The 25,876-nt window shown below is 46.6% G+C and overlaps 2 protein-coding genes across 2 annotated transcripts in view; both read right to left on the bottom strand.

Moving 5' to 3' along the window:
* LOC140656718 (uncharacterized) overlaps window positions 1-2,615 on the bottom strand; it is a 56,432-nt gene extending 53,817 nt beyond the window's left edge. The window contains exon 1 of the mRNA XM_072872798.1: window positions 2,499-2,615. The gene's annotated coding sequence lies outside the window, so the exon portion shown is untranslated. The remainder of the gene's footprint in view (window positions 1-2,498) is intronic.
* OVCH1 (ovochymase 1) overlaps window positions 1,719-25,876 on the bottom strand; it is a 31,367-nt gene continuing 7,209 nt past the window's right edge. The window contains 23 exon segments of the mRNA XM_072874175.1: window positions 1,719-1,890; window positions 2,499-2,556; window positions 3,135-3,219; window positions 3,874-3,878; window positions 6,504-6,662; window positions 11,363-11,519; window positions 12,375-12,529; window positions 12,638-12,729; window positions 12,731-12,831; window positions 13,514-13,586; window positions 13,999-14,083; window positions 14,086-14,212; window positions 14,437-14,537; window positions 16,890-16,980; window positions 18,056-18,186; window positions 18,362-18,502; window positions 19,383-19,516; window positions 20,192-20,312; window positions 21,468-21,510; window positions 22,667-22,760; window positions 22,762-22,813; window positions 23,812-23,907; window positions 25,424-25,596. Coding sequence (XP_072730276.1) covers window positions 1,719-1,890; window positions 2,499-2,556; window positions 3,135-3,219; window positions 3,874-3,878; window positions 6,504-6,662; window positions 11,363-11,519; window positions 12,375-12,529; window positions 12,638-12,729; window positions 12,731-12,831; window positions 13,514-13,586; window positions 13,999-14,083; window positions 14,086-14,212; window positions 14,437-14,537; window positions 16,890-16,980; window positions 18,056-18,186; window positions 18,362-18,502; window positions 19,383-19,516; window positions 20,192-20,312; window positions 21,468-21,510; window positions 22,667-22,760; window positions 22,762-22,813; window positions 23,812-23,907; window positions 25,424-25,596 — 2,446 coding nt within the window.

Raw genomic sequence — 25,876 nt, 5'->3', positions numbered from 1 at the left:
AGTACTAATTTGCTTAATGGTGCCAGGGCAGTGCTGTTCACAGAAAAAACTGTCCACCCACGTCACCAGCTGTACCCTGGCCTGGGAAGCAAGAATGCGAGGGAAATTTCCTTTGGTCTTTAAGCTTAGAGCCCAATTAACTGTGTAGCTCTCTGGGCATGCGGCAGGGGTGAGGTCTGGGGGGGAGCAGTGGTAACAGCAGCACCCGACAGCAGTATTGCCTACTAGGTGAAGAAGCAGAAGAGACATTATAGAAGTAATAACAGACAGACCGTGGGGACAGGGGATTCTGGTTTTGTAGAGCAGAATGGAAAGGGGCATATAGAGAGCAACAGCTAAGTTAGTTATCTCCTTTTTACAGTTTTATAGTGGGGAGCACAGAAGTTAGATCACTACTTATGCATTTAATCATCAGCACTCCAGACCACTAATAGATCTCTTATTCTTAATGGCCATTTCTCTTCAGAACAGATGGATCTGAGACTTTTTAACACATCACTCAACATCTTCAGAAAACATGTAAACAGGACAGAAGCTTTTTTGTTCTTAAATAACACTTTAAAAAAAAAATACAACAGCCATACGTTAGGCTCTATTTCTCTACCCCCACCCCAAAATCTTAACAGACTTACCAGATAATATATCTTGAACAGAGTAAGTCAGGAGAAAGCCTTTCATGGCTGCCTCAGCCTTGGAAATGAAGGTCACTGTCACCACTGAACCTTGAGATTTTATGGGATAGAGGGAAGCATCACCACACAAGCTGCCTGCAAAATAGACCAGGATGAGATGCAAACCTTCCACTTTCCCCTTTTTCTCGAGGGCTGTAAGGCTAAGCCTTGCAAAATGCAGTGTCAGAAAAGATTTCCCTTTCTAAAAGCCTGTTAACAATGGCATTCAGCTTTGAGTTCATGCATTGGGCTATAGACATGTCCAGAAGATAGCTTGCTATACTTGTAACCAGAACAGTAACTATTTGTCTGTTCTTCGAACAGACAAATAGTTACAGACACCCATTATAACCACTACAAATCACTAGTGGCAAGTGCCCACTGCCTGGACTACTTTGGTCAGAAGAAATCCCTGCTCTGACAGGCAGCCCCCACCTCAGGCTTTTTTGTGCAAGACGCTATGCAATGCCCACAAGAATGTGGGACATCCATATTCTCTGGGGAATAAGTCACTTTGAGAGTAACTGAGACCTGGCACTGAAGAACCTTGTATCCATGAATGCCTGAACAGTTTAAATTTCCAGTCTATGCTTTCTCCTCCTGATACAGAAGGTACTTGCACAGCTTCGTTTCGCCAGCAATATCCTACCTAACCAAGCCAATAGCTCCTTACTCAGGGTGGGTAGGTACCTCCCCTGGCGCAGCAGGGCAATAGGAAAAGCCTCCCTTCCCTTGGCTCCATGGCTTTGACCTGCTGCCTTTGGCACACAGCTTCAGACACACACAGCAAGTTGTCATGTTGCAAGTTCAAGTCTGGGAAAGAGCAGCCCAGAGAGACTCACGTTGTTCTGAGGCACAGCCATGCCATAATAAGGACCTCTCATCCAATACATTTGATTGCAACGGTATTTCTAGGAAGGGAAAGATACTGAACTAGCTGAAGTAGCTCCAAGTATTATCAGAAATCCCTCCTGGAACATGGAAGTGTGTTGTGTAAAACTCCCCATCTGTCTGCAAGAGAAACTTAGTTCAGCTCCTCCGTTTCTCTCACCCCAGCATTAAGGTGAGCGCTCTCTCACCTATTAACTCTCCGGTTAGTCCAAATCCTTCATACACCATCAGTTGGCCATGACAATTAGACAGGTTTTTTTCAGTCCAGAAGTCCAGGACTTCAAGCTGAATAATGGATTTTAATGGGGCTACAATTCTCCAGTGGAAGCTGGAGCACAAAGCAAAGAACAAAGTCACAATGCCAGCATATTTTACAATTGGCTCTTATTTCCTAGGGATAGCTATCAAAATGTGAGCAAAGGCAGAAGGGATTGTAATCCCCATTAAAAAGAGAAAAGGAAAAAAAAAATAAAATCAAAGGTGGGATACTGGTCCAAATCTATTTTGGTCATATTATTCATTACTTCTGAAGTTAAGCTTTCAAACAGTTTAGAAGTCTGTGCTATTGCCACGTGAATGGAAAGTTATCTCTTACCCTAACTAAGCACGACAAGGGAGGAAGGAAAGGAAACAGATGAAAGTGTCAAAAGATTTTTAGTGACATAGTTTAGCATTGCCATTGTTAACCCCTCAGTTACGCCATGCTCAGGTCTCTGACATGCTTTATGATGAGAGCTTTGCCCAGAGGTGTCAGGTTTGTCTGCTGTTTGCTGGAATGAAGGTACTGGTACCCCCCAGCTCTCCTAACTCTTTGAGGAACTTGCTCAGTTTTCTAACATGCACTGAAATACCTATGGATTAATTAAAAACCACATCACAGATATTTGTAGATTTTCACGTGGGAGTTACAAAAGCCAGAAGAACTCGGGCTCTCACCTGGTGGCATCTGCGTATCTCATGGGGTATGCCAGTGACTGGATGATTCCTTCCCAATCTGTAAGGATGACATCCGTGCATCATGACAACTCTGAGCTCATCTCCTTGGGATTTTCTGGGGGCATTGCCAGGTTTTTGTCCTGGAAAGAATAAGAATGTAGAGCATTAACATTAAGTTTAACATTAAGTTTTAAATGGACTTTCACCTGGGACTAGGGCAATTCCTATATGACATATCACCCCCACGGAAAAGCATGGATCATGGGTGAGAGCCAATCTGAAGAGCAGAACCTTGAAATACTCATTTTAAAAGTTCATCTGGAAAAAGATGTGTTCAGTTAGAGGACAAACCAATTAGGAAAGCTACTACATTCCTATTCTACCTCGTTCATCATAATCCTAGAAAACTCAAACTCACTTTAGCCTTGTTTCAAGCTTCAGCATTTTGCTTATCAGTCGGTTTTATCCAGGCTAGAGCTTCAGAGAGCTCTGGTTTTTCATATGTTTGGAGAACATCTGTATGTAAAGTCTCCGGAAAGCCCATAAAGGCATCTTGAAAACAAGTACATCCTTGAAGCTTCAGTCAAGCAGGTCAGTTCATTTTTAAAGAGAAGTGGTTGCACAGCTTGACTGTACCTTGGACCCTGAGCATCAAGTATTCAATGCTGAAAGCACCAGGGCCAATGGAGCAGACCACCGTCTTCACCACAGGTCTGGGCCTCTGGAGAATCAAAGGAGACTGCACGGTACTGCATAGCACAGCCAGAAGCAAATCCAAGCACACTGCCACCACTGTAAAAACACCATTTGAGAAATGTATGCAAAAGTCACAGAAGCTACTCTGCGGAAAGGCAGAAAAGTAAGAAACTATTCACATTTGAGAGATGTTCAATGCCGGTAACGTGGCTGGTAGGCAGTCACCTCCTGATGAGGCAGCGGGCAGCACCTCCAGTCCCTGTCCTGCAAGAAGTGCCCTACTGCTGGCCAGCAAGGATTTGTTCCGTTCATTGCACAGTATCAGCTGCCCAAAGTCTACCCTCCCATGAGGCTAGGCATTTTGTTTGCTTTATCTGTCCTGAAAAATTGCTAGACTGCTTAAGGGTTCATTCTTGGACTTAAATTGAAAATGGAATGGGACAGGGAATTTTTGCCATTACTCTATCTCCACTGATAGGTACTTTCAGTTGTTAAGCATGCTAAATTGTTTTCAGGTTACTTTCTGGCTCTCTGAATTTTCCAGCCTCTTTCTCCCCTGTCATACCATCATCCTAAAGTTCTAGCTCATGCTGACATTAAAGCCCAAGTCTATGTTTTAGGTTCCTCGGTAAAAGTAATTCCGTTTAAAGAGAGGCACCCACTGATTTCTCTTGCTCACCAGCTCTAGAGAAGGAGAGGGGGAAAAAAAAAAAGAAAACAGGCTGTTTCAATGCGTTGGCATATAAATAGACATAGGAATCTAGTTTAATATACCCAACCTTGAAAAACTGCCAGCCATAACAAATGCTATTACATAGCAGTGAGCCTGTGTGCTGGAGGACGCTCCAGGGAGCTATCTATTAGACTCCTATTCAGGGAAAAGTTTGACTGATGGCCCCATTTCTGCTAGTATTTTCCTCTGTCCTGCATATAAATAGTTATGATAGTTAAACTGTTATTCTCAGCTGTAATAGACATACTTTTAGAATTTTTTTGTGTGCTTTTGTAAATAAGTTCTTGAAGGAAGATAGCTGTGGAGTGCTCTAAGAGCTCCTTAGCACATCCTCTATCTTTCTCCTCTCCTGTCCTTTCACTCCCAACTCAGAGTTAACTGACATGCTAAACTTTGGATTTGGTGGGTGGGGTTTTTTTCTTAATGAAAAAAATATTCCTAGCATGTTCCATTACCCTAAAGGTCTTCGTCTGGAAGCTTTACTACTGTATTTGGTTACAAAAGGGTGTTCTTGTTCAAGTGTTAGGAAAAACCAGCTTATTTCCCTTATATGAGAGCTACGATGATCATGCACATAGCCCTCACCTACACCTGTAGCCCTCACCTACACCCAGACAGAAGTTAAATAGGGCCTCTTCCCTAGAGCATTAGCCATCACAACTGGTGTAATGTAAGAGGATGAAGGTCTACACAGAATAGCTATTATCCAAAAACTTTCTCCAGAGGCATCACTGGATTTTGAAAATATTTGGAGAACACATACACTAGAATTCACTCACAGGACTCTCAAAGGCTGATGGTGGATTTCTTCACCACATTTTGTCTACCAGGATGGCAGTGTGGATACCTACCCAGGAGAAATGCTTCTGTATAACTAGTTTATAACATCTGTAATCACAATAAATTAAACCTATACAGAGGCAGAATAAAGGGGGATGAGGGAGGGGAAGAAACAAATGCATTGAAGAGCTGGGAGGGGATGCTGGGAGAAGGAGCATCTTCACAGGTCAGAGATCCTTCAGCACATCCAATAAAACCTCTGCAAGATCTAGCCTTCATGAGTTTTTGTGCCAACAAGTTCCAATTAATTCCTTTTGCTTTCAAGTTGCTGTCTGATACTTCCCTTTGATGTCCCTACTTCTTACCTTGCAAAAATTAGTGACTAAGCATTCCTTAGTCACCTTTCTGTGCCTAAGCATAGCAGCCTGTAAAGCCATTGCATTTTGCCTCCATTATCTTTTCCAGCCTGTTGAGTCTGTTTAGTCTCTCCCTGCAGAGAGCCAGACCGACCCCTGGATACCTGTCATGCTCCTCTGTATTTCTAGATCCTTTTCAGAATGACTGTGCAGGAGGGGGAAGAATTAAATCAACCTCTCCCCCATTATTAAAAAAAATGGTTCCTCAGGTTTGTACAGTAGAGAATGTTTTATTCTTTACCCCTTCAGACACTGACACCTTGTTTTGTATTTTTCATGGCTACGAATCCGCTCCAGTGACTGCACAATGTTTCAGTGATAGCAGCTAAATTAAAGCCCATCACATAAAGGCATGATGGCCCTCCCTTCTGTCCTAAGACTTCAATACAGTGGAGGTTCCTTTTCTTGATATATAAAAATGTTTATATACTATGCAGCTTGTACAGCAGACAAGAAAGCTGGCATTTGACTTGCCCTTTCAAACAGATGTAGGAGTGTGCTACTGCCCTGCATCTTCTCTCTTCCACTTTTTCCCCTACTCTGTGTACAGAGCCTTTAAAACAGGAAGCAAAAAGCATTTCCTCCATGCATTTCAAAATGGCCCAACTCACTGGAGTAACCTTGATGTGCTGCCGCTCCCTGCCACACTGCAGATCTAGTGTGGCAGTAAAATCTAGTTCTTTGACTAGATTTTACTTAACTGCACAGTGTGCACTACATGAGCAAACCACCCACGTGGACATACAGGCCTCCAGAAATCTGAAGTCTTTGGTAAAGAGCATTAAAGGTCTCACTTCATTTTATTTTAGATTTCTTTTAATTCTGTGGATTGTGTTTATCTAGACTAGTGTCTCAGTGACCGGATTGCACCTCAGCAGGGTCAGGGTGAGGAAGACCATAGCCCTCTGCACAGGACAGAATATATTTTCTGGTATAAAGAGCCACACTCCTGTTTCCCAGACACTAACGCTTCAGTGTCACCCATTCCACTTCCAAGAGGCAAATAATAAGTTACCCTCATTGCATCCCACTTCATTGTCTCAGAGGGTATGGAGGAAGGGGGTTGACTTTGAAGGAGAAGCTGCCAATACAGGAGGTCACAAGTCACTTATATAGACAAGTGTCCATAAGCGTTTGCCTGAATACCACAGCTTATTTCTTAGTGTACTAAGAGGCCTGTTCTCCTACTGGGTCAATGCAGCACTGACACAGGGATTAAAGTCTTCAGCCAAGTTTACAGCCTGGGCTCTGAAGCTTAACTTAAGGTTGCCACACATCGGAGCTGTGCAACTGGGGCTGGAAACCCTTTCTGAAGCTGGCCCAAGTGAAAGTGAGAAATTTCTAGGACTGAGTGTCCTCAGCTGGATCATTTGTTGTTACCTAGCACTTTTCTTCCTTGCTGGCTCTCTTCATAAATCCCAAGAAACTCCTCTTGGCAGTTCAGTGATGATGTTATTGACAGATGATTTACTATAATCTTTGCCATGCCCTTCAGAGACAGTCGGAGTATCCAAGAGCACTCTGTGCTTCCCACGTATCCTGACTAGGAAGGAGCAGAGATAAACCCCCGGGACTCTTCTAACTCCACTTCTGACACACATTCTGTGGATAAATGTGCACTTCAGTGATAAAAGCATTAAGAAAAGACAGTAAGAGCTTTCCACAAAACCTGCCAGTTTTGCCCATGATTGAAGATAGTCTAGCAGGTCAATAAAGTTAGTGGAAATGGTTTTCCAATATTTAGTGTTTTTTTTTTTTTTAAAAAAAACACACACACAAAAAAACCCCCTGTTCCCCCCACCCCATCTGTGTATTACTGACTTGCTAGAAGTCTGAATATCCCAATATCACTGGCAAGAGCACAGCTACTGCAGCCACTGGAAAAGCCAGAATGAATGGCTCTGATAAAAATCTTAGCCCTACGTAGGGCAGATTAAATATATATTTATTTTTATGTGTGTATATATATATTTAAACCCCTTCCCATCAGTTGGATCATTTCTTGGGCTCCAGCATGCAGGCTGGTACAAGCCTGCCGGAGTTCTCCATGTGTACATGGTCACAAGGCAGTCATGTCGCCTTAGCCTCGGAGACCCAGGCAGCAGACACAAGCTAGGCAGCATAAAGGAGTGAGCTGCCAGGCCTTAGAGGAAAGCAAACTTGCTTGCAAATTTTCTCTGAGCCGTGTTTTGAATCAGTGCCTGGAAAACAGATAAACAGATACCAGGTTGGTCAAGTACCTGGGCTAACAGGCCTACCAATCACAAATACTCATTCACTACTGAGGAAGAAATGTAATTTTTTTTTTTAATTGACCTTGTGACCAGCCCTTGACAAAAGTTATGAAATATTATGCTTTTGGCTATGTACTCTCTGGTTCTCCAGAAACACAGGAGGAGAGCAGGCTTAGCCTGTAGCTGCATGCACACACAGTGCAGTCAGATTCAACACTCGTTAAATAAGAGACCAAATCAACAGGGAAATATTTGGAAGCATCTGAGTGGTTATAGCAGAGCAGGAGGAGAGAAAATAAGATCACTAATGAGAACTGTATGTCCCTTCAGTACCAAGCATAATAGGGTTGTTTGCCTCCCAAGGCAGCAATTTTTAAAGTCATACCCTCTGTAGAGCAGCTTGAATTCTGTTTAAGTTTGCTTCCTCCCACACCACCATTTATGAGCTTTCTGCTCAGATTGGATGCCGACACCATGCTGCGTCTCTGCGTACCTGCACGGGATGCTGAGAGCGCAGAGCGGGGAGAGCTGAGCCCTTCCGCTGGGTAGAAATCCGTCAAATCCAGAAGGGAGATGAGGAACATTTGCCTCCTGAGGAAGGTTCTGTGGTGTGCACAGCACTGCACAGCAGTGCTTGTTAGAGGGCACACACAGGGAAGCATGACTTGGCTTAACCCACAGTGGAAAAGAGCTTGGCCAAGCCGAATTATGGGGAGGGTACCCTTCCTCCAGGAGGGCCGGCCCGAAAAAAACCAAACCTCTTCCACCACAATCTAGGTTGAAAAGCAATGAGTTAATCACACAGCTTTGCACAAGGGCAAGGCGAGGGCTCCTGCACATAGTCAGCACTGCTGGAGGATGCAGGCCCTGTGTTTGCATCAGGGGACAGCAGGGAAGGGCAGTGCAGGTGTGGGTGCAGGGGTCTGGAAGGGGGCAAAGCCCAGCAGGCTGAGCCACAAGAGCTTGTCTCTAGGTTCGTTTTAAAAAACATTTTTGCATTCAGGGTCGTACCCCAATTCAGGTCATTACAGCACCATGCGCTTGCCATGACTTTGAGCTCACCCAGTGATGAGCGGCTCAGCTGAGACAAGCCTGCTCCAGTGCAGGCAAGAGCCTTGCGTGCGTTTCCAGCCCCTGCTAACCAGCCCTGGAGCTGCTGTGCTAATGATGCCCCCACAGTCGCTGGCTGCGCTGCACTTTCCCAAGGAGAGAAAGCATCCCCACCTCCTGTTGCTTATCACTTCAGGGGACCTATTTTTATCTCAGTGGTGTGATGTCTTGGAGCACCAGCAAGGATGCCAGTAGGAAGAGGAGGAAAGCACACACTGCATGCCAACACCCTGGCTACAGCACAAGTCTGCAAGCAGAGCCAGTAGCGCGTCCCCTCCTGAACAAATTGCTTTTTAAAGCCGGGAGCAACAGCATCCTCCAATTTGTTGCCAGAGCTAGTGTCACCCAGTAACTCAGGGGTTTTTCAGCCTTTTCATCAGTCTTCCTCCAACCCTGTCACAGTATCAGATGTGGAGAAACATTTAAATGCCTAATAGGCAGGAGAAGGCACATCAGTAGGACAGGGCTGTTTGCTGTGCTTTAAAAGCAGCAGCCAGCTGACAGAATGCCTCACCCAAGACCACAGCTCTGGTTATGTTAAGTATATGTGTAAGAGATTAAGTAACTGTCCCTGCCCTGAGAAACTCAGTCCAAAACATGGAAGAGAAAAAAATAAAGCACTACCTCATTCCAAGGATGGCAAGGGAGAGAGAGAGCAGATTAAGCAACACACAGAAGTGTACAGAAAACCTGCAGCATCAGTGTTAATGGACCCCTGGCTCCTCCACGCAAGCCCGCTGCTTCTAGCCACAACAGAGTCTTTCTTCCCTTGGCTCTGCTCACCAGCCTCCCTCCCTCCCCTCTCCCTGTGTGTACAGGCACACACGTGCTCTTCCCAAGGCAAAACCCAGAGAGCTGTGTCCACTGGCACCGAGATGTTAGGAGACTCAAACTTGTTACCAGGCTCTACCCAGAGCTGCTTCTGAACAGAACCAGTTCCACCACCTTCTGCAAACCAAGCGCTGCAGCCGCTGGCACGCAACAGCTCCATGCAGTTCTGCAGTCACCCTGCGCGCACTCCTCTCCCGTTAGCTTTGTGGGCAGCTCTGCTGCCTGCTCCTGTGCTGAGCTCTCCGGTGCACTGCCACTTCCCTGCAGCCCGCTCTGTTCAGCGTCTGAGGAGAGGCACAGCATGCTTAGAGACAGTTTAATACAAAACTCAGGAACAGTCAGCACGGCCAAGCACTTCCCGCAATAGGAAGGCAATAATCTGAAGGTCAGATAAAGGAGCCAATGGTCAGTATCTGGCTCAAAGAGCCCTCAGGGCTTTGAACCTTTTGTCTGAAGCCATATGTAAAAGCTGTATGCAGAGCTACAGCCTACACCTCTGGGAAAGATTTACAGCTACAGAGCTGAGCAATTCCCTGCATAAACTGCCTGACCTACAGTAAATCCACGAAAGCCATTAGAGCCTTCAGAGAGTCAGTGGTCAGCAGCCAGTTGTGTCAGATCCAAGGGTATGGAAGATCTCCAGCCAGCTCCCAGCTTATCTGTGGGGATGGTCTGGCTGCCATACAAGTGATAACTTGTTTTGTTAACTGGTTTTAGCTTATAAGAAAGTTCTCCCTTAGTCAGCACCTGTACTAACATTTCTGTTAGGTCAGTGTGGGACTATGAACGATGCCATAAGGGAGAAAGACTGGCAGCTGCAGCACAAAGCAGGAGAGTCCAAGTGCTCATCTGACCTGAGAGTGGAGCATTATCCACAACGTGCTCTTTTCTTTAATATATACTTTAATTTCCTGCTCATAACTGCAGCACACTTTACTCAGGATACAGGAAAAAAAAAAAAAAGCCTGTTAGCCAAAGTCCTCCATTTTCTGCTGGCAGCAATAGAATAAAATATAGGATGGGCAGAAACATGAAAACTCTGTCCGGGATTAGGTGTTTCCTCTTTCTTAAGAAATGCTGTGGGACAATCACAGCTATTCACTAAATGGAGAATTACATACTTGGCTGTACAAGCGCACATGCAGGGAAGGAGGAGGGATAAAGCTCTGAAAGACAAAGGTTTTGCATCAGCAGTTTCCCAGTGCAACTACTTTGAGCCAAAGTGAAACACTTCCTTAGAATGACAAATCAGTTTATTTAACGTGGAAAAAAGACTTGAAGCTATCTGGTGGCTCTTTGAAATCTCTCAAATACCATCAGATTAAACAAGCTGAAGTGGTGGATTTCTCCATTTGCCAATGAAACTATAAAGCCAAATTCACCTCGACCTGAGGAGCCTCAGCAGGAAAGAAGCTTCTGGGAAAGAAGAGAGCGAGCTGGTGCAGGGAGGGAGTACGACAATGCTGGGTTCACATGGAGCACCTCAATGGGGTTTGCTCCCCTCATTTCTCTGCATGAGAGAGCCCCCACTTTAAGAACAGGGGCCTCTTCCTTTTGTAAAATACCACTTTCATGCAATCAGTCCTTTTTCATTAGCATATGCTACTCTTTCTCTAGCACTTTCTCTGGTGAAATTTATCCTGCAGACTTCTGAAGGTGATGCTAATTATATCTAGATACACACACACAAGTTCAGTTTACAGCATTGTTCCAAACTATTCTACCCATCAAAGTGTGGGGCTGGTAGGCATTTTTGCAAGCAGCTGCTTTTTACTGAGAAAAATATCTGTCCAAAGATTATATTCAATTTGAGAGCCAGAATTGTTAAATATGTCTTACGCTTCTGAAACTCCCATCCTAATTTCCAGTAAGCTTTGTTTAGGGGGAAGGCATGAAGAAGAGGAGGAAGTGGAGACTTTCTACAGGAAATCACCCAGATTTTTTTTTTCCTTCCTCTTAAGTTGCCTCAAAAAGTCTGCCAGGCAAAACATCAATGCACTTCTGATATTTTATACAAAAGGGGTTGTATTCAGGACTTATCTCATTTAGACAAAGAAAACTCACCTTTCATCTGCAGTCTTATCCAGTCCAGGAAAATCCTCGCCCTTGAATAGACCCCTGGTTTCTTTGGGCTGGCGCAGCCAACACCCCAGCTGACAATGCCATAAAGAGTAAATGGTTCATTTTCCTTGTTGCAAACCAGAGGGCCACCAGAACCACCCTAGGAACCAAAAGAGAGAGAACTCGCAGTTATCTCTTTTGGCCTCTGCACTGCTGCAGCTAAGAAGAGAGCTGTCACAGATCAGATTTGCCCAAGAAAAAGCCTCCGTGCAAGAACAGGGCATGCAGCTGCTGGGGCAACTCAGCCCTAGCCTGGAATGAAGAGACTGATTTAAAGGCTTGCTTATCAGCGTAGAGTGAAGACTGAGCACAGGCTGCAGACAAAATATGATTGAGTAGTGCTCTTTAGTGTTACACATAACTTATTAGTCCGCCATAAGATTGCGGTATTGAACAGAACCCACATTTTAGCTTGACAGTGCCTCAGTCAGAATTACGTTGCCTTTTATTTACGCAGTTGTTCTTACCTGCTTGCCTCATGATTTCAAGGAGATTAGCTGGTTCTTGAACAGTGCTCTGAATACAAGAGTTTTATAAAACCAATAGAAGTCTTCATAGTTTATCTTGACAAAAGAGTGCTATGAAAGGGTTTCCAAGCAAGCTACCGTGGGAAGTGTTTCACTGGGATAAGAGATGGGACTCGGGAAGTGCAAGAGAAGAACATCCTCTCCTCCACAGGTGTCATGAAAATTACAGTCCAGAGAAAGGCTACTAAACTCTGCGGTCCCACTTCCAAGCAACACTGCACATTGCATATATCTCCCATACAGATCAGCTGCGTCTATTGTTCTTATAAGTACTGTCCACTCTAGGGACAGCAGGTTGTTGGAGCTTTTAACTATCATTTGCTATATGCTGTTCTCCCCTCTGTCCTCCTCAGTCCCTTCCCCGAGACAGTCTACCAACATCCATATGCAGACACCTTCAAGAGTGCTCACCTTTAGTTCTACCTCACCTGACAGGAGTCCTGGTCTCCCACAGAAACAAAGCCAGCACAAAGCATCCCGGCTGTGATCCCTCCAGGGTGTCTGAAGGAGTAATTTCTCTCACAGATCTCATTCTCAAGTACAGGCACTCGTGTCTGCTGCAACTGCCTAGCTCGGCTCCCAGCTGCTTGGGAAATGAATTCGAGGTTAGGTCTGGGCAGAAGAATAAAATATGAGATTGAAATGTATGTTCTGCTCATAATAGGCAAACATGCAAAATTAGAAGAGCCACCTTCTTCGATGATCCCCCATCCAGACACAGTGCAGAGAGAAGACGAAGATAAAGTCTCTGTGCTGTTGGGCAGACGCACTGGCCTCAGCAGCATTGTACTCCAGAGGGACATCTAGCTGCACCACAGCAATGTCGGAGTCATAGCTCAGCATGTCGGAGTGGGGATGCACCGCGATGGTTTTCAGCTGTCTCACCTGCGAGCAGGGCAGAGGGGTCAGGGCAGAGAAGGAACAAGCTGCCCTCTAAGTGCATCCTGAAAGCATACTTGTAAAGGAAGAGGGCAAAAATCCCACAAGCAATGACCAAGCTCAAAATAAGTAACGAAAAGAAACAAGCAAGGTGTGAGGACTTCGAAGACAAATCCCCCACTTATCTGTTTTTCAGCTGAGAGGATTGCTGGGACGGATTATGTAGACCTCCTGAGCCTGGAGTGAAGGCTGGCTGCTTCATTGTGCAAACACAAGCCACTAAGGTTTTGCAGAAGACTAGTGCGAGTCACTTGTGCTTCTTTTCCACATGTATTTCTTCCTCCTCCCCATTAGGAAGAAAAAGTCAGCAAGCTTTTTATAGACAGATATATTGCTCAGCACCAAGAGAGTAAGATGCTGAGGACACTCAGTCATCTCTTAGATTTTAAGACTCTTTACTGTGAGTAATAAGAACCAGATTTAAAACATACTTGTATAAACTGCAAGTTAGCTGAATAAGACCAGAGTTACTGGATTTCCTTTCTCATTCCTCAACCTGTGCTACATATCAGCCATTTTGCCTTGCTGTCAACACCGGTTCACCTGTGCATATAGATCTGGTTTGAGAAATATTGTAGGGGCAAATACACCAAAATCAACATTTTTAATAGTATTGCTTGCTTTTTACCTGTTCTGTTGACTCTCTCAGGGCTCTATCATGGTCTCCTACTGTCACAGTCCAGTGCAAGGGTTTATTGGATCTGCATAATGAAAGCAAACATATTGGAGCTACTTACAGTCAGCCATACAGCTTCCTTATTCAGCAGTCATACATCCCTTCTGGCTCTTCTCTAATTAGTCACTTATTCCCAGGACTGCTGAGCAAGAGCTTCTCACCACGACAAATGTGTTGCATCAGTTCTGGTTTTGCTACAGCTCTGATAGCAGATAGTCCAATTAACTTTAATGGATCTCCTACAAGCAAGAACAAACTGTTGCCATCTCTAAAAATCAGTGATCATGGAGGAAGGGCAGAAGGAAGCTTTCATAGAGGACATGGAGGTGTGAATATAATTTATAGCTCTCCAGCTGTTTGTGTCTGGAGGAGCCGGGGGAGTGCACAGCATGGGGAGAGGAGCAGAGGTGGCCCAGGGACGTGCTGGTCACACTCACAGCTGCACACAGTGGGTGGCTGTCAGCAGCAACGTAGGGCTGATGACAGCCCCATCGCACTGGTAGTCTCCAAGGAGCCTCAGGGCCATGGCCAACAGCGAGGACAGGCCTCCTTAGCCCCACTAACACACTTGAACAGCCACTGGGGAGTAACTGGGGGAAGGCCACAGGTGTCTACAAGAGAGCACTTCAGAGAGCAAACGAGGCTCAGGCACTGAAAGCAGGTCTCTCCCATCCTCTACCCTGTGTCCCCGCTCCCAATAGGAAGTGCACGCAACCAGAATGGAGAGGATGTACCACACATATGGAGAATGAGAGATGGGGCACCTGCCTATCAGTTTTCATCCATGCAAGAAGTGCACACAAGGGGACCTGGGGTCAGAAAGCATCTGCCTCGCTGCATAATCCTCTTATATGTTAGAGGAAAGCTCCTCAGACCAGATCAACTGAGCAGAACGTAATTTCTTTACCTAAGGGGACATCCTTCAGAGGCAACATCAGTGCAGTAGTTAATCCTGAATCTTCTCTTCCTGCCTCCTCTGCAAGAGAGGAAATAAGAGTTAGCTCCGACTTGGGTCAATAGCTCTGGCTTGTCCCCTCAAAAAAAGTCCCCACTCCGCAAGGGAAAAGTTATTTATCCCCTTAAGCAGCAGCTGGCACACATTCATGAAAGTAGAAAGCAACAACAGCAGACTAGCCCCCAGGATCAAGACTCTCCTCTACGAGATTTTCAAGGGGAATATCAGACTGACAGAATTAACACGGCTGCTTGTTTCAGGTAACGGAAGTTAGTGAGGAAAAAAAAAAAACAAAACTTGATTCATCTTGCTTATTCAGGGAAGGGAGCTCTGCCACAAGTAGCTTTTCTGTTTTAAAGTTACCTTGACAGAATGCAGCAGGATTAGCCTAAAAAATAAGATCAGGTGTCTAAGAATAGCTGCAGATGATGCAGACATTGTTAGGCACAGCAAGCATCTCTCTACTAACCTGAATGAACAAAAAAGTGAGCCGGGCTCTGAACCCTCTGAAGCTGTTCTCCCCATCACTTTCAAATGTACCTGCATGGTATTCCCTGGACTTAGCACTGGTTTGGGAGTTGAGAATTCACAGAGATTAGCTGTGGGAATGAACAAGAAGCTGTATTTCTAAGATGAGAAATGTCATCCTGTAAGCATTCGTGGCTTTAGCTAATCTGTTTTTTTTCTAAAAAAACCCAAAGCTCTAGAGTCTTGGTGACTTTCTGATTAAAACCAGAACTTTTGCAGAAGAGGCACCTGCAAAGCAATGTTAATCAGTGACGACAGTAAGCAATAGCAGCCAGAATTAATCTACTACAGTTAAGCTACAGGTACACAAAAGTAATCCTAATTTTCTCTTAGTGGAGTTACAAGTAATCTTCAACAGACAGTGTGAATGCCCTTCATTGCACAAAAACCCCCACACTTGAGAACTGTATTTCCCACTGTTGAGGGGTGCAAGCAAAATCTCTCTTGAATGGTTTACATGTATGTGTTGAAGACCTAGAGAGCAGCTGCTAGACTTTTCTTGCATTGAGAGCACTCAGTTTTCTTGCTATTGAGAGCACTCAAGCATCTGGAAGTCCCATAATTGCAGCTGGATAGGAAGCTTGCACTTTATTCCAGAGGAGCTTTCCTGTAAGAGCCTGAATTTCCGATGGCAAAGCTGTGCGGGAAAGCATCGAGTGAAATGTTCTGGGATGCTGAAAGCTCTCCCCTGAAAGATTCCAGATCCAAATTTATCAGCCTTCTTCCCCCCACTTAAATACTCCTTTTCAGTTGAAACCAGATTTCTTTTCGAGGGAACTGTAGCGTTAATACTTACTCAGCATTTGGTAAACACATGCAACTAAATTACCATCACAAAATAGATGGGGAAAAAATAGAAGCAGTTTGCCAAAGATCACTTGTCAATGGCGAGCCCAGGACAGTTCAAGCGTCTTACCCAGCTTATTTGGTGTAAAGAAAAGAGCACCAGCCCCTCATCACTCTACTCTGTCTTTTGGTTGACATACAGGCCTGTAAAGAGGTAGCCAGAATTCAATTCAAATATCTTCACTTCTGAGCAGCAGATTGCTTTTCACCTTAAGAATAGATGTCAAGCTCTGCTAAAGTGAGTGTGGTGCCTGGAAGCTGTTTTTTTAAAAAAGACGGGGTGTTACAACATGCTTTCATTTCATCCAAGTAGGAGGAACATCTGGAAATCTAGATGTTCAGAAAAAAGGAAAGTTAAGAACATTTATTTCACTAAAGTTAAAGATTTTTATATTGATAAAACTGAAGCAGATTTAAAGTGAGGAATTAAAAAATATTTCCTTCTGAAAGTGTGGGAAAGCAATGCCTCAGGTTAGCAATTTTTCATTAATGAAATTCCAACAGAATTAGTTCCATTCATAAAGAATTCATATCCATTTCAGTGGAATTAGACACCCATCGACAACCACTCTTTTGCTCTGCCTTACTTTGAACATTCGTCTTCTTTAGTAACACTTAGATCAAAGTTGCTCTTGCTCTCTCCTTTGATAGAGAGATGCAGAGCGGAGGCCTGATCCAGCAGCACACACTCGTGTGATCTGCTGGCTCTGCAGCAGAACATGAGCCATGGCCCTATATCCAGCCCCACAACACCAGCCGGCTCTCCATGAGAAAGCACGGCCTTGGACCAGGATGTGGGATCTCCTGTGCCAGTGGTGCACTTGGCCACATCATGATGGGCGAGACAGATGGGCAAGCCTCAAGGCTACTGCAGAAGCCCTTATATTGCCCTTTCAGTAGTACCAAGTACCATGTTACCAAAGAGGGAGTATTTTGGTGATAGAACACACCTGTTTCCATAGGGATTTCTAACTTAAGACTGAAACAATTAGTGCTCACCCAACTGGTTTTCTTCTTCATCACCGTAAACAGTAACTGCATCATAAATGCAGCCTGGGCTAAGTTCCACAGCAAAGTCTTCAAACTCCAGCTGCAAAGAGGACAAGCAAGAAGGAATCATCAAGACTGAAACACTTACCCTTCTTAACCATGGGCTGGAGAAAAGCTAGATTTCAGAGGAATTTGACCATGGCGTCCCTTGGTGAGTGCGTCACATTTCGCATTAAAACAGTCTGTTGGCAATCTTGGCCTGACTGCTCCCCCCTGGGCAAGGCTACAGGCAGGTCTGCAGAGGATGAGGCTGGCCTAAGCTTTGCCGTAAAGGATTTAAACTGTCATCTTTGCTGCAACACTCAATGCTTTGTACTTCTGAAGGGTCAGTGTCCCATATGGAGTGCCCTTCCAAGAGCTTTTCCTTCAAACATGGAGAGTAGGTGATTTTTCCTTTGCTTGTTTTGTTTTTAATCCAGACTGCAAGTTCTCATACCAACAGAGCAGCAGCAACCTCAACCCAAGCAATAGGTCTGCATACCCTTGAGCATGCCTAGGTTTAACACTGTTTTTCCACCCCTTAGCCAACGCAGCAGGGGAGGAGAGATGTTGCTGCTTTGAACAATGTAAGATGGCAACGTGACTCATCATGGGCTGGGATGAGCTTGGCAGGATGCTTGCTGCACACAAGCAGCAACAGGCAATAAAAATAAAGAGAGGTGTTGGTACTCTCTCTTTATTAGAGTGGGACAACAGAGTGGGAACTATTGTCACACAATCCATGCACAATGAGAAACAAACACCGTGGTATGGGGCTAAGGAGTAGCTTGGGGGTTTTGACACTGCCCTGAGGAAAAGGCTGACGACATTTCTTGCAACATAATCTCTACCTTCCCTTTAACCTAAATATCTGTGCTGGACTTCAAGATAAAGCTGTCTTGAGATGAGATTGGTGTCTACAGACTTCAAGCACTTACAACAGTCACAGCCCCTCCATACGTGAGTTCAGAGGTGACGTCTAATTCACAAAATATGCCCTGCAAAGAATCAGTGACCTGGAAACCTTACAATTTACAGTCTTGCGTGTCACAGATGTTTCTGGCAGGATTTTATTGAATAGCTCCCCTGAACAGTTCTTAATGCAGAGGTTTAAATGCAGTTTCTCCTTTTATTACCTTTACGACATACCCTGCTGGAGCCTCAATGAGCCAGTGGCACTTTGTGTTCCTGGGATACAAGCCAGGGTAATTAGCAGTATCAATCTTCCCCTCTTCCATGAACATTGCGACACTCGCACAGCCCAAACCTGCAATACGCAGATGAGAAAGGAGACAATTTAACAGATGGGATTATACGGTACTTTTAATAAACCCAAATCAACAACTTGATTTTTAAGGAACCCGGGCACGCTAAGGATAGTTGTTATTTTAAGGGGGTCAGGAAGGAGGGGAAAGGGGTTTCTATAGCATAGGTGATGCCACCTGCTTCAGAGGCCTTATGGACAGCCATGAAGGTGAGCTCAAAGCCACGGCCAGTGTCGTTCCCATCAGAAACAAATATAATGGTGGTCTGGTGCGACCGTGCCAGCAGAGGGGCTGGGAACACATTCCCGCAGGATTTACCTGAGGGAGACAAGGAGTTGGTGGTAAGGGTGGGCTGAACATACATTTATTCAGGCAAATCTCGCAGTGGTTCGTTAGGCTAGATGCCATCGGGGAGGGCTCTTCTTACATTGAGTGGAGAGACTATTTGGCATTCATTACCTATAAAATATTTAGAGGTGGTAGAGAAAAATTGAGGACATGGGACTTCATCCAAAAGAACCATATGAACAACCAAATATTCCTAAAGGATTAATTGCATGCACTAAGGATTAACATTATTATCAACACATCGCCATTAGTACTAAGTTAGAGTGGAGAGGCAGCCAGTATCTGCAGGAAATGTTTATTCTCTATTGGTTCAGTATTGAGTGCACCTTACAAAGGGACAAGAGGCCATGTTTCTTTTAGTCTCATCTGTACAGTTACCCAGTAATCTGCATGCTTGTTGCACCATATAACCAATTTTGAACCAAGGAAGAGCCAGCCTTTGAGCTGCGTCTCCAATGCACGTGACACTTGCTGGCTCTGCTAACACATTGGAAACTCATCTGGACATGCACCAGCTAAGCAAGGCTAAGCACTCAGTTTATTCTGATACCCAGGGTCCATAAGAGTAAAACAGGTCTATTGGTGACAAGGCAGAGGGGGCACAGAATTATGTACAGCTGAAAGACATTTTTGAGACGCCCACCATACTGCACTAGATGCCAGCACAAACACGAACATGTCCCTCAGTCCCACCTGCCCTGCTCCGTTTAGGTGTTGCCTCTAGCTCTTTAGATTCATAGTGCAAAATACAAAAGGCTTCTCGAAAGCCAGATAGATTTGCTGTTCTTCATGACAATGAATGACAAGAAATTACACCCAGTAACCCTTGCTCCGAGGCACCCAGACTTACTGATCAGCTCTCTTCCATTCAAATAGAGGAACACATAGTCACATACACATCCAACTTGGTACTCTACGTCTAATTTGGTGAAGTATATCAAGATGATTTTGTCCTCTGGCACTGTTATATTCCAGGTGCACAGGCTAGAAGCAAGCAATAGTAAAGGCATATATCTGCATGGTTGAGCTCAGCCCTTGTCAGCCCCACCGCAGGCTGGGAGTCTCCAGCGACCGCTTTCCTGCAAGCACACACCAGAAGCTGACAACTGACGTCACCAGCTCCACCTGGTAAATTTTATTGTCTTCCCCCTTGGCATAAGCCATCTGGGAAGAGAGTTGCCAATAGCAGAGGACTGCTGTGAATTTGCTCAGCACTAGGTGGGGACTGACACTTCCTTACAGCGGTGATAGCTTTGCGCTGTGCGACTGACACACCGCCAGCCCAGTCTATCTCATTCCCCTGCCTCCTGCAGGAGCTGAAAGCTTCTTTGTGTGAGCTGACATCGATACAGCCAGACCAAAGGATAAAGGGTACAGCAGATCTCCAGCCAGCCACAGCCATTTTGTGACCGTGGCTCGTAGAGAATCTGTATTACAAATAGACTTTGTGTCTTCCTGCCTTCCCCTGCAGCATTATCCTGCCCAGCAAGCGTAGCTGGGGATTGGCATTGCAGGGAACACACAGCCGCGGTCACCCAGCCACTGCCGAGAGTGGTGCCCAGGTCAGCGGTGGTCAGGGCTCCTGAGCCCTGGGAAACGCTTTGGTGGGTGGCCCAAGGAAAATTCAGTGTTTGGCTACTACAGCCAAACTACAGTTACCTGTCATCAGGGTAATTATCCTCCAAAGCCTGGGGGTACTGAATGCGGCTGCTTTCTCCAAAGAATGGGATGCCTTGGGAACTGCACTCTGCTGGTACAGGGAGAGGGCTTGGCACAGCAGCTAGGGAGAAAAAAGGGTTGTATGGGGTACTGCAGTATAGGCACTATCAGTAAAGGCACAGGCTACGGCACTGCAGTTGTTTCAAACACAAAGTGCTTGACATGCAGCTGAGAGAAGCCTCAGATGAGAGCACATGATTTCTTTCCCAAAGTCCTACTTAAAAATCTCCAAACTTTCAGGATTTGTCCCACCGACACAGTGGGCTCACATTCATTCAGCCTGCTAAGAGCTGACGTGGCTACTCCAAGCTCATTTTTAATGAAGCACCGCTTTGATGTTGGCCTTCCCTTCATCTTCTATGGGCATTTGGTCTGTGTGAATCCCGATAGCTCTGCTTTGCAAAGGGTAACGCACCCGCTTTGTAGCCACGTGGCTTCTGCTCCTTGCAGTTACTGTTCCCAATTAAGAGGCACCTTCTTAGCTGCAGACAGTCCCCCTTTGAAAGCATAATCATTAAGGATCCCTAGCAAAGCCATAATAGGTTGGGTATCAGTTAATACCAGCACCTCAACTTTGATGGCTATGACAGAAATAACACCGTCTCTGTAATAACTTGTATTAGCCCTGTAATCATCTGTGCAGAAACATACAAGTGGCCGGCGGGGAGTCACTAGACCTGTGCCTAGCTATAAAAGGCACTTCTGATAAGCCACTAAAACTGCGGCACGGAATACAGTGCCCCTCTTCCCTTACGCATTCAAAGTTGTCTTTGATGAGGAGATAACCCCCAATCAATCCTGCATGCCGTTTCAGGAGCACAACAGCAGTTCAGATCTCGAGCTGGCAAGCACTCAAAGCAGGCTTTTATTAGAGCAGGGCTGGTATGCAGCGCTCAAGGGACACCTCGCCGAGCTGGAAGGGCTGCATTCAGCCAGAAAGAGGGCAGCGTGAGTAGCCATCTGCTTTTCCTTCAGAGGATGCAGGGGTCAGACCTGCTATTATAACAGGGTTTCTGAAGGGGAACTTACATGTTTGGAGATTTGGTTTTGCCTTTCCAAATTAAAAGATGATATACCTTGCTGCTGATGCAGCAGCTGGAAATTAAGCAGAACTGCTGTGGGTGGAGGGGAGGGAGGCAGCAATAGCAGGGCAATTTGGGTGCCTACAGCGCTGAACAGACAGGAGAGGAAAAAACCTCCCAGTACTCATACCTACCTGGTGCCACGTGCTGGGCAATGAAGTCCGTGAACGCATCCACCTGGGAGAAGATGCCTGGTGAGCCCCAGGCCATGGTGCTTCCCTTGAGGACATCCCATCCTCCGGCACAACTGACCCCCCAGGACACGGCACCGGTCAGAGTCCAGGTGCCGCCAGTCCTCAGACATGCAGGGGCCTCCAGAGTCACCCTGTCTGCAGCCCATCAGGGAGGAAAGGTGCCATTTGTTCCTGTGCCAGCAGCACCGACCTTTGACGGTGTTGCATGACAGACCAGCTTTACTGCAGAAGCCAACACAACCTTGCTTGCTTCTCCCCAGTCACGGGGGCCTGGCACTGTCCCTGCTCATTCAGCTGTGCTTGTTTAATCTAAAGCGCACCAATCTAAGCTCTGTTGTTTCACTCCCCTGATCTGACTTGCAGTTTGGCACCCTGCCCTTCCCCGTACACAAACCCCTTTTTTCCATGAAAAATTTAAAAATGAAAGCCATTTCGCTAACATCAGCTGCAGCACTGCTTTGAAAATGTTCACACAGGGTATGACAGAGGGCAGGAAGCTTCCCAAGCTACTGTTTGGTTAAAAAAATATTCATGCAAGTACACCCCAAGGGGACTAGTGACAGCCTGGTCAGCAGCCTTCCCTAGGGCAGGGCAAGACTGGCACTTGCACTGTTAGGACCAGCACAGGAGGGTTTGGCACTGAGCAAACTCCTCTGTCGCAGCCCATCGCCCAGTGAGGCTGTCTGAGTGAACCTGAGGTATCAGAAGGCTTGAGTGTGCGTAAGGGGACATTGAGGGAGGGGTGGGAACTGCCTTCTTTCCAACCTCCTGGTACCGTTGCCCATGCCAGACTCCCTTGCCCATTGCCTGAAGTCCCACCACTGAAGGTCCCCCATGGTTTCAGCAGAGGTGGTGGCACTTGCGTGCAGAGATGGAGGTCCTGGTGTTAGCAACGCCCAGGGCAGGTCTAGGCAAGGGGGCAGTCATGCTTCAGCCTCCTGCCCACATCCATACTCCCACCCACAAAGGACTCCTCTTGCCTTCATTATTCTGAAGCTCCTTGTAAAGTCCTTGCTCAGCAAAGTGCCGACAGCGCTGTCAGTGCTGCTGCTTCCCTTTCTCCCCAGGAGAGAAGAAGGTCTGCGGGTGGACAGAACAAGCCTGCTGCCCAGCGGGAGCCAGGGCGGACAAGCTGGTACCTTGCACAGGACCCTCCCGCCATCGGGAAAGCCAGTGCACAGCACGGAGCCCCGCACCAGCGGCTGGTTCACACTCCTCAGCAGCACGCTGGCTGTCAATGAGGGGCAGCTCCACCTCCTGCAGGACAGGAGCCAGCGCCCCAGCCGCTGTGGGAACAACCAGGCCACGTCCAGCGTCTGCAAGACAGCTTGCCCCTCTGCCCCCCAGACAGCTGGCCAAATGATAGCCAACAGCCCCGTCTCCTGGGAGCCACATCCACCCCTTCCCCAACACCCCGGCATGAGCTGCTGGGGGATCCCACACCATTTGCCTGCCTGGTTTTGAGGCAGTTTGGGACCACCAAGCACAGGCACCCAGCTAGGCAGGTAATGCATTGGTTTGCCCCCAGCCAGTGCAGGGAGAAGTGCCTCAAAACAGGGTTAAAGCAGGTCATTCCTCTGCTGGTTGGACAATGGACATTGCTTTCTTCTCCCAAGCACCCTACTACAGGGCTGGAGGCGTTCAGGGGCCAGGATGAAGCCCCCAGCAAGCTGCTAGTGTGAGAGACCAGCCCAGGCGGGGAGACAGCGTGCTCCCTCCTGGGAGGGCTGCTGGGGAGTGGAAGACAGGCAAGTCTCCTCTGTCTCCTCTGCTGTGGATGAGCCCCAAACCACTGGGGTTGTAAAAATAAAAAGCAACATTCACAGACATTCCCATCTCCTTTAAAATCTACCAAAACTCAAGCAAGTGCACCTTCCATGAGGGAACAGTTTTCTGATATCTAGAGAAGAGAGCATAAAAGAGTATACATTTTTAAGTACAAGGGAACTATTCCCACTTTTGTAACACCTTGTAAGGACAGCTCTGCTTGTGAGAGGCTCCGATACGCACACGTGAATATGCACAGCAGCACTGCAAAGTGCAACCTTCCCTAATGTGCTCCAAGGTCCCATGCTGCAGGAAAATGCTGATCTGCACATCCCTACAGGGGCTGGTCCTCTGACAAGCAGAGGAGACCTGATGAGCAAAGGGGTACTTGAATTTTCCATCTGGCAGGAGTCACCTTCTCCTGCATTTCTATTTCTGAAAGGAAGCGGCTCCTTTCCCTTATCCATTACCCTTTATTCCTGCAACTGTGACCAGAAGACCCTGTCATTTGACTCACCCTCAGACACCTTGCCCCAGCCACTAGCCACACACAGTGTCCCAGCCTGGAAGTCTTCATCCTTGTGGGGAAGGCAGATGGGCTGAACCTCGTCCCCTGCAGAGGAAAGGGAGCACAAATGAGCACATGAACCCCGTGCTTCCAGGAGCATGTCTGATTTACAGGTACAGACAGCATCCTTCAAGTCACACTGTTTCATTGCTCCCCTTCCCAAAATACCACAGTCACATGTGGGTATCTATAAAATGGGAATACAGACTGAAGTTAGTCACATGGAATTGAATTTATACATGAGGCAAATTCAGAGAGAGAGATCAGGAAGATTGTTAGCTAGCTTTGAATGTTAACTTAAGCAGAAGGATACTTGGGAAGGACACCAAAGAAGAGGGGGAACAGCATGGCAGGGACCAGGAAAGGAAAGCAAGTTGCCTCTATATCAATCTCACACAGCATGGGAACTGGACAGTGTTTGGGAAACTCTTCACACCATTCTCCCCAAAGACCAGTGCTGATCAGATCAGAGGAGTTATGCAGGACATGAAAAACTCAGTTCAGTTCAATCCAGACTCTTATTGGTTAGTTTTTTCTTGATATTGGGAGAAAAATGGATCACAGTTCTCCTTGGCTGCCTTGACAGGGCATTGGCAGTGCCCAGCCTTCCCGAGGGCTAAGCAGGGAGCCCTGTACTTTCCTCAAGGGCTGTCCATACGCTCAGATGCTGTCAAGCCCACTTCATGCCTAGAGACATACCTGTTTAGCCACAGAGTACAGGCACACAGGCAGCCCTCAAGCAGCTTTCCTCATGCTGCCCGCCAGGATGTCTAAGCCCTGAAATGAACATTTCTTGGGTCTTACTTCCCTTATTCCTGCCATTATGGGCAAACCGTAAGGCTATCACTGTCTGAGCCAGTGATTTGAGACATGACAGTGACAGAAGGTTATTTTATGTTTGCTGATCTGCCATCTGATGGTCACAGGCAGTCATGGCCAGTTGGCTGTAACCCATTGTAGCTCTGTCTAACTCAGAGAATTGCCTTTGAAAAGCCTCAGATGTTAGAGACTTGTGCCGCTTCCCTAACTCCGACACCCTAAAATTACCTCCAGAGGCTTTGCCTTTGCCTGCAGAAGTACTTGGAGTGAGCAAGCTTTAATCCAGCCTGCTTCTCAGTGGGCAGGACCCTTGCAGCCCACTGCTAGCTAACAGCCCAGGGCTATGGCCAAGAGGAAGCTGATGGCTTTCCAGCAGCTAGCCGAGAGCTAGTGATAGCACAACGGGGCAGAAGGAAACTGTGCTGGTACAGATTGTACGAGGGGAACGCAAAGGCACGCAGGAATCTGGTGCACAAAAAAACATGGGCATATCCAGAGCACAGACCCTGACCAAGGGATGAACTTCTGGGACAATTAATCAAAGCCTAGGACAAGGATTAACCCAATTGTGTTACTTTGACAAGAATTAAAGACATAACTGAGGGAACATTTCTCTAGCATTGAGAGCGTGGGAAGGGAAGGAAGAGGGGTGTTTTTTCTGGATCAGCACATCAGATGAGGACTTTGCCTGCATAAAGCACCCTCCCGCAGCAGCAGCTCATCCCCTTGGGCTCCCACTTACCGTACTGGGCTGGGTGCTGCAGGTGCAGCAGGACCACGTTGCAATCCATGTAGTGCAGCTGGTTGAACGTGGGGTGGATGATGACACGTGAGACAGGGATGCTCTGCTCCTGCCTGTCTGCCCACTGGAGGTGATGCTCCCCCACTGTCACCACCAGGCTCTTCAGGAGTTTCCTGGTGGGGAAAAAAATCAGTGCCAGGGTGATGAAGGAAGGGGCTGCTGCCACAAAGCAAACCCTGACACTGAGTCTGCAACCCCACAATGTGCTCCTGCCCTGCGAACTGGGGCTGGCCTTCAGTAACAGGACTTTCAGCCAGGCTGATTTCACATTAGCAGCAACACAGAGGATTCCCTGACCTCCAGCTGGAAAAGCTGGACTTACTTTTAAATGGATGTATAGATTTCTTGTTTCACCTGTGTCCTGGTTTCAGCTGGGATAGAGTTAATCAGAGA

The sequence above is a fragment of the Ciconia boyciana genome, chromosome 1, assembly GCF_034638445.1.
Source record: "Ciconia boyciana chromosome 1, ASM3463844v1, whole genome shotgun sequence".
Lineage (NCBI taxonomy): Eukaryota > Metazoa > Chordata > Aves > Ciconiiformes > Ciconiidae > Ciconia > Ciconia boyciana.
The sequence above is the reverse complement of the archived record's forward strand: the minus strand, read 5'-3'. Positions and strand labels throughout refer to the sequence as shown.